General features: G+C 37.2%; 1 protein-coding gene across 5 annotated transcripts in view; it reads left to right on the top strand.

The window, feature by feature from the left end:
- Positions 1-13,650, top strand: part of CNKSR2 (connector enhancer of kinase suppressor of Ras 2) — a 220,769-nt gene that overhangs the window by 99,080 nt on the left and 108,039 nt on the right. For all 5 annotated transcript variants that reach the window (XM_055703082.1, XM_055703081.1, XM_055703079.1 and 2 more), the window contains exon 8: positions 2,105-2,173. In XM_055703082.1, the coding sequence (XP_055559057.1) occupies positions 2,105-2,173 (69 nt within the window). The remainder of the gene's footprint in view (positions 1-2,104; positions 2,174-13,650) is intronic.

Genomic DNA, 13,650 nt, shown 5'->3' with positions numbered 1-13,650 from the left:
AGCAGATTCAGAATAGCTTGTATCTTATCAATATGTGAGCCTCAATGGCAGGTGCTTCCATCTGTTGTTCAGCTACCTGTTGAACCAAACTACCAGCTAATGAAGATATAGCTGTGATGTGACACCTTTGTTCCTCCTAGCAGGACTTCATGAATGGATCTTTTGCTTAATGTCAGCATATATATCTAAAAAAAGGAAGAGCTTACCAATTCTCCTCTGCTTTCCTTTAACAACAGTGATGATAAAAGATACTATTTCTTTACAGCAAGGTCTGCATTCTTTACTTGAGAGGAAAAAGTGAGAAGGAGCAAGAGCTGCAACCTCTTCGTAAGAGCACAGCCTTGAGACTCCTTTATAAATCATTTTTACGTCACCTTGCAGTGTGTTCGAGGCATAATTAGAATGAGTTTTTTTTAAAGTAGATTTTTCCAATTTGAAGATCCTCAGACTGTAATTTACTGGCTTGGGAAATTGCTGCACAAAACACCTGTTTTTTCAAGATCTAAGCTGCAAGTGCTGAAGTCAATAAAAGAGAAATTTTGTATCATAATGAAGTACTGTAGAGGCCAAGGATAATGACACAAGATTCACTTGCATTTACATTTTGAAAGTCTTAGGTATAACTACATCTGAGCTAAAATGGCAGTATTACATAACGTATACATAAAGATTGTTAGAGCTATGAATAAGTGTGAGTAGTGAAATGGCAGGCAGAAGACAGAACAGTGGAACATAATCACCAGTGTTAAAATTTTTCCCTGTGTCACTCAGCTAACACCTTTAATGCTGAAATAGCGTCAAAAAGTCAAGGCAGCTGTTCTTTCTGTAAGTAAAAGTACCAGCCCAGCTTGATTTAGGATGTTCTGAGAAATATTTCCTAGGACTAAGTCATGAACAACCCTTCTTTCAGGCTCTTGTTTCTCTTGGGTAGTTTCCATTTAAATGCTGTCCTTGACTTAGGCCATGAATTACATGCAGTTCTGCTAGGAAGTCATGGCGTAGCTATGGAATGTGTATTTTGAGTGGGGATGTAGTACACAGATTATTACAAGTAGTCCACATGGTGGGCCTGAAGCACGTTCTCTAGATGATCTGTTACCTCACATGAAAACGATTTTAATTTCATTCCTTTTAGTAAAATTCATAGCAGCTTTTCAGAAAGCTACTACTGAGCAACTTCAGGGTTTTTTCAAACTGTTAGTCTCACCTTCTACCTTTAAGTTGATTAAATGCCTTCCTAGGCTGGTGGCCACAGTATTGAGAGAAAAATCAAAGCATTATCACTCTACGAAAAGCTGAAGGAACTTATTTTCCTCTAAACATAGAGGCATTTCCCTCAGAAAGCCGATGGTCTGCTGTAAATACAGAAGAAGTGAAAGTTTTTGGGGGATGACACTTTACTGAGGAGGGTTAGGATTTTTTGTTCTGGGTTTTTTTTGGTTTTGTTTTTATTGTTGAAGTGGGATTTTTTGAGGCAAAAGCAAAGAACAAAATTGCTTTTGCAAGTGTGATCTTTGTAGGATTTTGATGCTGGTTCTACTTCTTTCACCCTAATAATGACCCAGAAACTAAGTTACCATGTAACTTACATGATCTTCCTAACTGGTACCTAAGCTAATAGTCTCTCCTTGTGTGCTCTTTGAAGAACAGTAATTTACTGAAGTTCTCTGCAACATATTAAAACACTGTAGAATAAAAAGGCAATGTGATGAAATTTGTTTGTGAGGGATTGCAATTGCGTTAGTCTTGATAGGTTCAAATCTCAGCCAAAGATGGCTTTTAAGGCTTGAGAGATGTCAGGCAGATTAAAGTACTCTTTTAGCAGAATGAAATTTAAAAGAAATCCTTAGGACTGGGTTATACTTTAATTAAAAAATAATCACACCTTTCTTAACATTTGATTGTATTGTATACAATAATACAGATTATCTTTCTCCACAAACAATGGACTGATATATTAAATATTTCTTTAATTCTTTATTTCACAGTAGAATGTCATTATCAATTTAACCTGATTTACATAGCTTAGCAATCATACTGCTGAAAGAGAGATGATGACCAGTAAGAACTGTATTCTTGATCATCTCTTTTATTTTAAATTCAGTCACCTGCAGATCGGTGCAAGAAAATCCATGCTGGGGATGAAGTGATTCAAGTTAACCACCAAACTGTGGTATGTATAACTATGTTCTGTGTCAATTGGAGGTAGAGGTGTCATGGCACATCAGCATGTGTAGAGAAGAAATGTGTAGAAAAATGTGTTTTTATAAATCATTTTTTTTTCTTACATCTAAATTTTGCTTTGCTCTTTTGAAACCGCATAGTTCTTAAGTTAAGCCCCGATCATCTGAGTATTACAGGAGGTATCAAGTTAGGCTGAATAGCTGTGGCTTGGGAGATATGTTAAAGTGTTTTCTGCTTACCCATGCTCTGTTAATAAACAGTTGATTTTAATGTAATATAATGTTTGAGTCAAAGGGATGCAGGGAGTTTGTAAATGTGCCCTTGTGGGTTTAAGATCAAGATTACTTCCTGGATACCGGTAAACCTACTACTTTCCATACCTACTGGAATGTGTAGAACATGGTTTTCAAGAACAAAAGCATGTAAAATTCCCATGGTGTGCCTAGGGTGTTTAGCTTAATTTAAATACAGGTTTTTAAATTGGGAAGTTAAGATCAAACAAATATTTTAGATATGATAGGCAACAAAACTAGTACCATGCAAATTGCTCTTTGTATGAACAGATGCATGCTAGTTCCTGGTGATTTTATTTAGGATTAGTGAACTGTTAAAATAAAATTACCTTTTCTAAGGTAAGGCTTGGTAACGGAAAAGAGCAGACTATCAGTATAGAAAGCAACTATTCTTTTTCCAAAGTATAAGGTTTCTTAAGAGTAATGAAAGTCAATATATGGTATTAATTACATGTGTCCTTGCAAGTAATTTAACTGACAAAAATATTCTAGATCACCTGTATTAATACAGGGGTCATTTGTTAAAAGTGTGTTTTGTCATTCCCCGTGGGGTTCCACTTCTAGGTTTAGGCCATTGTATATCATGTCAGCTCCTCTGCACACATTAATGTAATATTTCAGTATACCCTCCAGATAAGTTTGATATCAAATATACTGTATATATATGTAACTTAACTGATGAGAAGCTATCTTTTGAGCTGTGCAAAGTAATTTGATAAATCTAAGCAGATCAGGGTGGATTTTAATACTTTCTTTGGCCATATAGATCCTTCATAAGTATTGTATCCTCTGATTACTCACGTGTACAGTTGATGACTAATTATTTTTCTGCACTAAGAAAGCTTATGACATCAATTTAATATGAAAAACATTTTAGAGCATTATTATTTTGACTATCAAAATATACACACATCTGAAGAAGCACATCAATAAGCATTAAGTCCTTATGCTGCCTAGTTTTTCCAATGAATTCTGATGGTGCTATATGGCAAAGTTGCCTTGTCAACTTGAAAATTTCCAGTCAACTAGGTATTTATTCTAGTTTTCTTGGCACAACTACAACTACAGCATTTATTTGATGGAAAGATCAGACTCTTATTCCTAACACTAACAACAAAAACATTTTGACAAGCATTAAGATGAGCTTTCTTACCTAGTCAGATGGAGTTTTGAATGTAGGATTTGGGTGTTTTGGTATTTGCATCAGTGAAGCTAGGTGTTTGTACGGAAAAAAAGAGTTGATTGTAGTTCTGGAAAACAGAACCATAGGGAGCTAAGACAAACTTAATTTAATTTGCTGTAGAGGATATGTGTAGTAATAGACTAAATCACACATTTATGTATGCTCTTGCTTTGTTGTTTCAACAATATAATTAAAATAATTGACATCATTAGTATTGTTTACAAGTAACTTCCTTGTATTTTAATGTCACTTTTCCACAATGAGTCAGATAGCATTCCCTTAGCAGTGATAGTACCTCCCATGTTACCTTTACAAAGATGCTCTTCATTCACTTTCCAGTTTATAGACCCCAAATATTCAATCTTTTTTTCTATGGATATTGCATCTTTTTTTTAAAAAAAAAAAAATATTATTATTTCTTTTGGCAAGAGTCTAAGTCAGGCTTTTGTAGTGTGGCCCCTGTCATAAAGAATTTACTGTCCAGTTCTAGGAATCTGTTCTGGGGGAGAAGAGGTATTATTCCTTACAGTGATTCTTACTTCAGAGATAAATAATTCTGAAGATACTACTTCTTGTCTTTTATGTTTATTGAATTTTTTCACACTTCATATACTGCTCACCAGTCGAAAACACAGGATGTTTTTCAACTTGCTCCTTGTAACTTACCATACATTATCACTTGTATTGACTATAGAAATAGTCATGACTAAATTTTTTAAAAGATCTAACTCCAAAGCTGTAGGAAAGTATTGTTCCCATGTAACAGTTACTTAAGTGATGTCGTGTAACTGGAGAATCAAAATGTAAAAAAAAAAATATCTAACTTTAAATTTATTTTAGAAGTAAAAAAAATGTCCTGTATTTTCTTCAGTTATTTTAGTGTATTCTGTATGTCAAAGTGAAGTTAATACCTGGCTTTCAGTACCTTGTATTTCAAAGAATGGATATGAATATGGGAAAGAGAAGTTCCAATTATTTTCAAAACCCAGATTGTTAGCTAACACTTTCTACAAGAATCACATTTTAATAATTTTGAAAAGGATGTTCTTTCAGAAAGCCCACTGGCTTTCAAATAAGCAGCATGACAAAGCAGGAGAGTAGTTAAGTGACTTACATTAATTTTTACTGTAAATATCCTAATACTGGGTATCAAATAGTTTTACATTTTCTATTGGCATCCTCTGTTTGCATGTAGCAATGCTTAATCTTCATAGTATTTAATTTGGCAGTGAAATCAAAGGATTTCAAGTGATTACCCTGATCTTTTGCTGTGTTGATAGAAAACATGCATAACAGGATGTATTCCACTTGTTGCTGGCAGGATGTCTGGGATGTAAATATCTTACAAATTTTTAAAATTTTTTTTAAAAAAAAAGATTAAGCCTAAAGTCAGTGAAAAGTTAATGTTCAGAAAATTATCCCTTAAACTGTGGTTCATTGAGGTTAGAGAGAGATGTGAATCTTCTGTGTCGGTTTTGCCTTACAGCATAGAATTTGTTTTTCATAACTCTGTAACTAAGAGGCATGACTCCCCCATTAAAATTCAGAGGATTTAGGCACTGTCTTCTCTTAAACTTCCCTGTACTATCCATCCTTAATCTCCTGTAAAAGCCTGTCTGTCTAAAATATTTCCAATGTAAACAAAAAAAAGTCATTCAGACTATTTAGAATTTGCACTGCACTGCAGTACTCATGTTTCTGCCCATATATAATTCAAGAGTGTATTTTACCTTAAGATAGTCCGCCTTTTAACCAACTGAAAGTGCAGCAAACAATATTATTGCTTACATGAATTACTACTGTTTGCAGTACTCTTTCTGGTTGCGTCAGTGATAAAGCAGTAGAGAAAATACTCCAAGCAGAAAACAGGAAGGTATAGAATCAGGATGGTGTAGCGTTCTTGAATAACAGGCTGTTCTTGTGTAATTCTGGTGCATAGTTTCTATATTTTGGAGGCATTTTGGGCACATTGCGTGTACTTCTAATACAAGTATGATAGGACTTGTGACAGACATGTGGATTCCCAAATATTGTGTGTGTTGGGTAAAACTCATCAGAATATATGTAAATATAGATGATGGAAAAAATGTTTAATTTGGCAAAATAGGGGAATATGGCCAATTATTGATCTGTTTCATGTAGAAGCTGGTATTTTTAATGGCCTTAACACCAATAAGCTACCATTGAGTTTGGATTTTTTTTTTTAATCATGTATAATGTAGATAACACCTTGCTTTTATATGTCGTGCTCCTTACTGTGGAAACTCCTGGGAGCTCTTGTGGGCCAAACAAATCCACAGAAGTGAGTTGCTGGAATTGTTTTTGTATTTACAGTACAAAACGTTTGATGAGATTTTGCTAAACTTTCTCTGAAACATGATATGTACATGTATAAAACCATGCCCTGCTTTTCTGCAAGAGTAAACACTTAAGAAGGGTATGGTACCTTTCTAAATCCTTACCCTAACTTAATTTTTGCTTAGGAAAAGTAGGGAATCTGTTTTTAAGAGTCACTGTACAATTAGTGAGAAGAGTTCAACTTCACAGAGCCTCTCAGGATTTGTCGGGAGCTGGCAAATTCCAGCTGATAGGAAATGCTGAACTTGGGGTGCATATGAATCTCTGGAGTGTGTGCGTCCAAAATGGAGTTTGCAGTAGATATCTTCTTATTTGGGAAAAAAACCAAAACAAAATGAAACACCTGTAATTAGAAAAATGATGTAAATATTTCTGTTTATTCAGTTTTACCACACTGTTTTGCAAGATCTGTTTCAGATTGAAGCCAGGTATTTTTGAATACAGACATTTCATTTAAGACCTTATTACCTTGGCTTTGAAGAAAATGGTATTTCTAAAGAGACAAAGTGGGGAAGTGAGCTGGAAGAGTATAAGGGAAGGGACAGCAGTGTCAATCCGAGTTTTTGACATTAGGCATTTGACACCTTATACAACAACTTCCACTAACAACATCTTACATTTAAAAAATATTTTTGTTCTCTTATGAGAGAAACCCTTGACTTGAACAACAGCAATAGTGCAGCAAGAGCTTAAAAGTTTAAAAGAAAGTGCTTCATGCTTAGCTTCCTTCTGTTGCTGTCACGGAAGAGGAGATAGAGTAATAGCTCCCAAATCATTATTTTAATACTTTCCAAATCTTGGGCTTCCTGTGTTTATAATGGTAACGTAAATGTTAACACGAATATTTAATTTTAAAGGTAGGTGGATTTACATCTAAAAGCTTTTTAGGTCTATTCAGAAATGTTAATGGAAATCTTTATGGAAGTAACCTAGTTCTCTGGAGAGCTCTATCCTGAACTCTCTATGGTTTGTCAGGATATGAGGACCATACTTTGATTTTGGCAAAATCTGTCCTCCACATGCCCTCTCAAAATTTCAGTTTAATTCTTTATTCTTCCTTTACAATCTCCGTAAGTATTGTGTAATACTGATAAAGGAACTAAACTGCCATGATCCTCTCAAAAGGAAAAATCTTTTTGTGAATTTGTAATTCCCTTTAACATGGAATTTGTATTGAGATTATATGCTGTTGCTTATGAACTCTTTTCTACATAGATGTGCAAATACACTCAGAAATACATTATTTCATATCCCCTATGTCAGGGAAGTGTGATGCTGCAGAAATAAGGAAACAAGTGCCGGATGCTTTTGTCCATGGAATTTGTTTTCTGTTGATACCTGGGTCTTATTCGGAGTTAATGTATGGAACACAGGCTCATTTTTATGTAAATAGTGTGCTGTGTCACTGTGGGCATCCACTTGTACTTCTGACTCTGGCAGGACAAATCAGCTAACAAACAACTCACTGTCACATCTGTGTTAGAGCAGCATAAGCTTGGCCAGCCCACGCTGCCTCATGTTTCTGCCAAACTTCAAATAATTTCCCTTTGTTCATTCCACATGAAATTTTCATGCTTAAATACACACTGTGCCACCAGCCAGTGAAATTAGTTCAGTTGCAGCAGAAAGCCACGCAGAGTTGCCTTTCAGCAGTTACCTGTCTCCTAAATAACAGAGAGAGATTAACTACATGAGCATGTCTACCTTAATTTAAAGCCAACCAATCTGGCTTAGCTGAAAGCATTAAGCCTGGTTGACTGTGCCCCAAAATGGAAAGAGAACACTGGCAGGGGCACAAAGTGACATAAGTCACAAATGGTTGTGGAAATTGCTTCCTACTGCCTCAGCTTTGTGAGGGGCAGGCTTGGTCCTGTGACCTGGGCTCCGACATCCCACTTTGAGAGTGCTTTTTGGTCTGTGCTCCAGAGCACCTGATCCCAACCCTCTGCTTCAGTTGCAGTGCAATATGTTACTTGAAGAGTATATGCTGGCGTATATGCCCCAGCTGGCAACTAAGTACCACACAGCTGCATATTTACTCCCCCTTGGTGGGGTGGGGAAAATAATTGAAAGGGTAAAAGTGAGAAAACTCATGGGTTGAGATAAAGACGGTTTAATAGGTAAAGCAAAAGCCCCACATGCGAGGAAAGCAAAACAAGGAATTCATTCACCACTTCCTATCAACAGGCAGGTGTTCAGCCATGCCCAGGAAAGCCGGGCTCCATCACGCATAACAGTGAATTGGGAAGACAAAGGCCATCACTCTGAATGTGTTCACCCCTTCTTTCTTCTTCCTTCAGCTTTATATGCTGAGTATGACATCATACAGTATGGAATATCCCTTTGGTCAGTTGGGGTCAGCTGTTCTGCCTGTGCCCCCTCCCAGCTTCTTGTGCACCCTCAGCCTGCCTGCTGGTAGGGTGATAGGAAGAGCAGAAAAGCCTTTGACACTATGCAAGCACTGCTCAGCAGTAACTAAAACATCTCTGCATTAGCAACACTGTTTTCAGCACAAATCCAAAACATAGCCCCATCCTAGCCACTATGAGGAAAATTAACTCTACCCCAGCCAAAACTAGCACAGCTGGGCATGTTAAGCCTCATCTGTAGGACTGGTTACACTATTGATGGAGCTGTGTAACAGTCAGGCTCTGAGAGGTTCAGATTACTATAGGAGTCCTTTCAGGAAGCAATAGAAGAAACTGGTGCAATAGGAGATGCCCATCATATGACTGGGATGTGGGTTCAGTGGCCATACACTGTATTTCTAGAAGTATTCCCTGCCAGCTGACTGTGGTCCTGGTCACCTTTTTCCCATTTGCTGTGTCCCAGAGCTCGCTCAAAAACATAATATTTTTTTTCTGTCCTGGCTGTACCCCCGAATGGACAATCAATATTATTATCATTGAGCCCTGGTAGTTTACTTGTGTGATTAGAAGAATATACATACGAATAACCATTCAGCAGACTATTGAGTTCTTCCATTATTTTTCTTCAGGAAAAAAGAGTTCTTTTGTAATTGATGACATAGACTGCTCTGTACGGCACTGACTGCAGTTTGGGAATGGACACCTGGGCTGTCTTTGAAGACACCAATGTCTCTTCTAGAAGCAGTGTAGTTGTAGTAAGAATTCCACTGTAGCACTAGTTGACTTATTCTGTGGATGTCGTTGGTGGGCCTTCATAGTTTCACCACTGGTGATAGGCAAGTTACTGAGTCCATAGCTAAATCGAGTATTTTTATACAAGCTATACCTATGACCATACTCCTGAGGGTGTATCTGCTAAAACCTGCTGCAGTATTCTGTGGAATATATCTTGTGATTTAATTGTTAAATTTGTCTTTCTGCACAGAACATACTGGGAAATGATGCATTTTAATTTATTTATTTTGTACAGTTGTTTTATGTTTTGGGGTTTTTTTCCCCATATGGTAGTGTTTCTATAGAAAAAAAGAAAGTCCTTTTAGAGGTGCTGTCAATGGTATTAATATTTCCAACAGAAATACTGGAAGACAGTATGCTACCAAAATCTTTTTGTATATATATTCCTGTTAAAAGTAATTTTCCTACTCTCATAGTAGTTGCTACTGACTACTAATCTTGGTCAATTTGTATTTGCAGGCGATTTAAGTTGCAATGTTAACACTATGTTCTCAATAGTGAGAATACTGTAAATTCTGCAGTTAAAATAATGCTTTCAAAATTTCATAATCTCTGATGTATTAAATATATGATTAGAGCATATGTTTTATGACCATGTAGCAGATAATAAGTAGAACTGAAGTTTTCTATTATTAACGATGTTGATGCCTATAGAACAGAATACAGATGACATTGCTCTTTAAGTCTCATAACAATAAGTTAAAAGGCTTACTGTTAGTGTAAGTTCAGGTATGTGTATTTGGAAAGGAAGGCAGGTATTATGCTGCTAATAGTCTTTTAAATTAGATTGCTGATAATTGAAGTATACTGCAGAGAGGGAGAGGAAAGGTGAGGAAAGATGTATTCAAGGTTGTGCATATTAATTGGTTGATACTACAGTTATGCACAGCCTAGACCACATATAAGTTAGATTTCAGTAGTTTTGAATCCCTCTGTGCTTTGTGCAGGTGACGGCTGTGTAAATTACACAGCTGATCTTCACATTCCAGCCTGAACTTCTGTTGCATAAGTCATTATCTTAATCTGATGAAGTTAGGAGGTAATTGTGAGGAAGTGATAGTTGTAAAAGTAGATAAAACCAGTAAGAAAAGCAAGTTCATTCTATGTCATAAGGGAGGAAAAATTAAAGCAGCAAAATTCAATGCCTGATTTGAGTATATGTACTCTAAAAATGTAATTTTTTTATTAAAAAACCCTCAGTACTGCCTTAGAACATCTCAGTGGCTTGAACACTGTACGTAGTCTATGGCTGATGATATTAATAGCAGTAGAATGAAACAAAAAAAAAGAAAAGATCTCTCACAGCTAAATAATTAGTGCTTTATTATGACAGTTTCTTTTAACTCCCTATCCCTGTCCTTCGTGTAGCTAAGTAATGCCACATAAGTTTTCAGCTCAGTTAAAGGCTTTTTAGTGTTCGTTTTTGGGTGGGGTTTTTTTCCAGTTTGCTTGGTTATTAGTGAACATTTAAGGGGTTTTTTTACAATTTCTTTGTACACATTTAAGTTTATTTTCACTATATCAGTTCAGTCTCAAGAAACATCTGATTCAAGGACAGCAGCACTATTTAGCTGCAGGGCAGCTGGGGATCTCAGGTAGTTTATACATTGAAGGGGGGGTGTTTGCCAAAGACTGTTGGAATCACTGACTCACTGGAATCCTTCTAAAATATTAAGTTGTGATAATGTCAATTTAATCTGAAACAAAATTATTTATATATGTATGTATGCACCATTCTGGGAATTTAAGTACAAGAACATGCAATGCACACACATGGGCCTCAAATTCCCATTGTGAGATGGAAAACACAGCAGCACAAATGAGTTATTGTAAGGCGAATGTGGCTGTGTTGGGTTAACACTGCAGGGTCACTCCTGAGGAGTATGTTCCTTATGCCGTGTGAAATACAGAGAACTTGGCTGTTCCTTTCCTCTGAGGAAGGATGAGGCCACCCACATCCATACTGCAGCTTCATCTGTGAGGAGCTGATGTGTGATCCAGTCTGCCTAAATCGTGCCTGAGATTATACCACCAGCTCTCTGCACCTACTTAAACATTTATCAGCACTGAAGTTTCTTTAGCACTCACCTGTGGCCAACCAGGGATGCTAAAATGTCTCTTCTCGGGCAGTGGAGGCCTGTCCCTCACCAGAAGCCCTGCTGAAAAGGAGGTAGGCACCCGGGCTCCCCATATGTTCCCTGGAAGCTCCTGGAAACGAACCCGAGTGAGGAGTCTGGTAGGCAGCACCTTTGTTCATAATAGTTTAGTGTCTGTGCCCTTGCTGAAGAAGAGGTAGGGCCTGCTCATCGGAGTGCGGCTTTCACACCCTGTTCCCTGCAGGGGAAGTGTGTAGTTTGAATTGTGTTTATATTACACAAAAAAGTGGTCACTGGGAATTGGGACCAGAACCCTTGTTTCCCTGCTCCCAATGCAGGGACCTGATGGTTTCTTGCCTGTTGTATGACTGGGCTTCATACTAGTGTTTTCCCATCAGCACAGTGCTTAGCCATCAGGGAAGGCCTTTAACCTGAAATTATGCACATCTTGGTCCTTGAGACACCCCTCTAGGGATTGAAAGACTGAGTTTACTCCCTGTGAGGCTAAATAATGCTGGGTTCCACGTTCCCCAAGTGGATGAACGGCTGCATGAAAATCCTCCGAATTGCCAGTACCTGTCTCTTCTGGTTGAGTTGTACTCCTGGTTGAAGAGAGATAAACCTTACAGACATTGTGCTGGAGGCGGCCATATACCTTACAGTCATCATGCTGGAGGCGGCCAGTCACTTTGGGGAAGAGCAGGTACCCAAGGGAGGGAGGATCCTTCAAATTTCAGAGGTACACCAAAACTGAGCAAACTGAAATCAACCCCATTTTTTTAGAGCTATACCCTGAAATAAGGAAATGAGACCCTTTTTCCTCAAAAACCGTACCTAGTCACAGACCTTACATCTGTAAGATAGAATCTAATTAAACCCATAAAGTTGGAGTCTTTGCTGTTCCCAATAAAAATACTTGTTTATTTGTTCTAGGATGTTGCTAGCAATGACTCAAAAGCAAAACAGTGAGGTAGCTCTGAACTGAAGGTTGATTGTATCAGTGATAAGTGAAAGGTAAGCATTATTATTAAACAGAGTCCGTACTTCAATACAGAACTGATTCTATGTCCCTGGATAATTCAAATTTCAGTTCCCCTTGGATAAAACAGATGCTTGACTTGATTACTGAAGTGCTCTGTAGTCACTTTACTTATATTTGTGAAGTTTGTTAATTACAGTAGAACTGAGCTGTGCAAATACCTGAAAGGGGCAAGGTAATAAAATCAGTCAGAAGTTACACTCTGGATCAGATAGGTTTTCTGATGGGGAAAAGTGATTAGAGCAGCTTAATGAGAGGCAGTAACTTCTGTATTAGGCTCTCAATTTGGGTCCTAACTTAGTTTATTTGTGGGAAAGTCTCTTTATTGTGAGCTTGAGTTTCCATAGCCAAAACTTAATATAAAGATTACTTACTTGATAGTTCCGTGGTTCTAAGCAAAAGTTTTAGTGAAACATCAGGATTTTCTCATGTAAAAAATGTGATTTTCCTCGATGTACTTTACATACAAAGTATATTGTTGCGATTTTGGTTAACAGTACAGCATGGTGTGATCAGAACTGACTTTCACATTGGATTAAAATTGCATGTATTTAAATAATACAGCCAAGATACTCTTGAATTAGAATTGCAGCATATGCAATCAGAATATTATGAGCCTCTCCTCTTTGGGAGAAAACTGTTATGTAAGCCGGGACGTTCATAATCGTGCTAGCTTAAGAAGCTGGATAAATCCCTGAAAGGCATCTGTTACTCTCCTGACACTACTTCTCTTACTACATACAGATACAGCTTTCATCTCTATGGTAGTCCATGTTGTAAACATCCTTCTGTGGTTTCCTCATCCAGTGTTTTCTGGACACGGAAGACCTATGGCCTTCCATTATTTTTTATCCTTTTCACACATCTGCAGCTTGGGGAAGGGAAAAAGATGCTTGCTGCTAACATGTTTGTTTCATAGGGCTGCCAGCTGAACATCCTTATTTCTGACCAGTGTTCATGGAAATCAATCTTTTAATTTAACAGCATGACGCCAGATAGTTTTTTGTCCAGTTCTGACTTGCTTAATGTGCTAGGTTTGATAGATAGTGATTCGAAATGCAATGTTGTTGGGTTTTTTTTCTTATGCACTAGATTTTATTTATAAAATGCAAGATAAGTGATAGATATGGAAGTTCTTAAAAACTCATTTCTTAAGGTGAATGTACTTCCCTCCTAGAAATCTATTTTTTTTTAGCTGAAAAATAAGTAAAAGTTTGGAGCTTGAAATGGCTGATAAGTCAAAGAGGTCTGGCTGCATGCCACTTAAAACAGGCAACACTGAAAGAAAAAGAATTTTGATTATGTCCCCATTTTTAAAATTAAACACTAGAAT

Source organism: Falco cherrug, chromosome 2 (assembly GCF_023634085.1).
Source record: "Falco cherrug isolate bFalChe1 chromosome 2, bFalChe1.pri, whole genome shotgun sequence".
Lineage (NCBI taxonomy): Eukaryota > Metazoa > Chordata > Aves > Falconiformes > Falconidae > Falco > Falco cherrug.
Note: the sequence above shows the minus strand (reverse complement) of the source record. Positions and strands in the feature narration are given on the sequence as shown.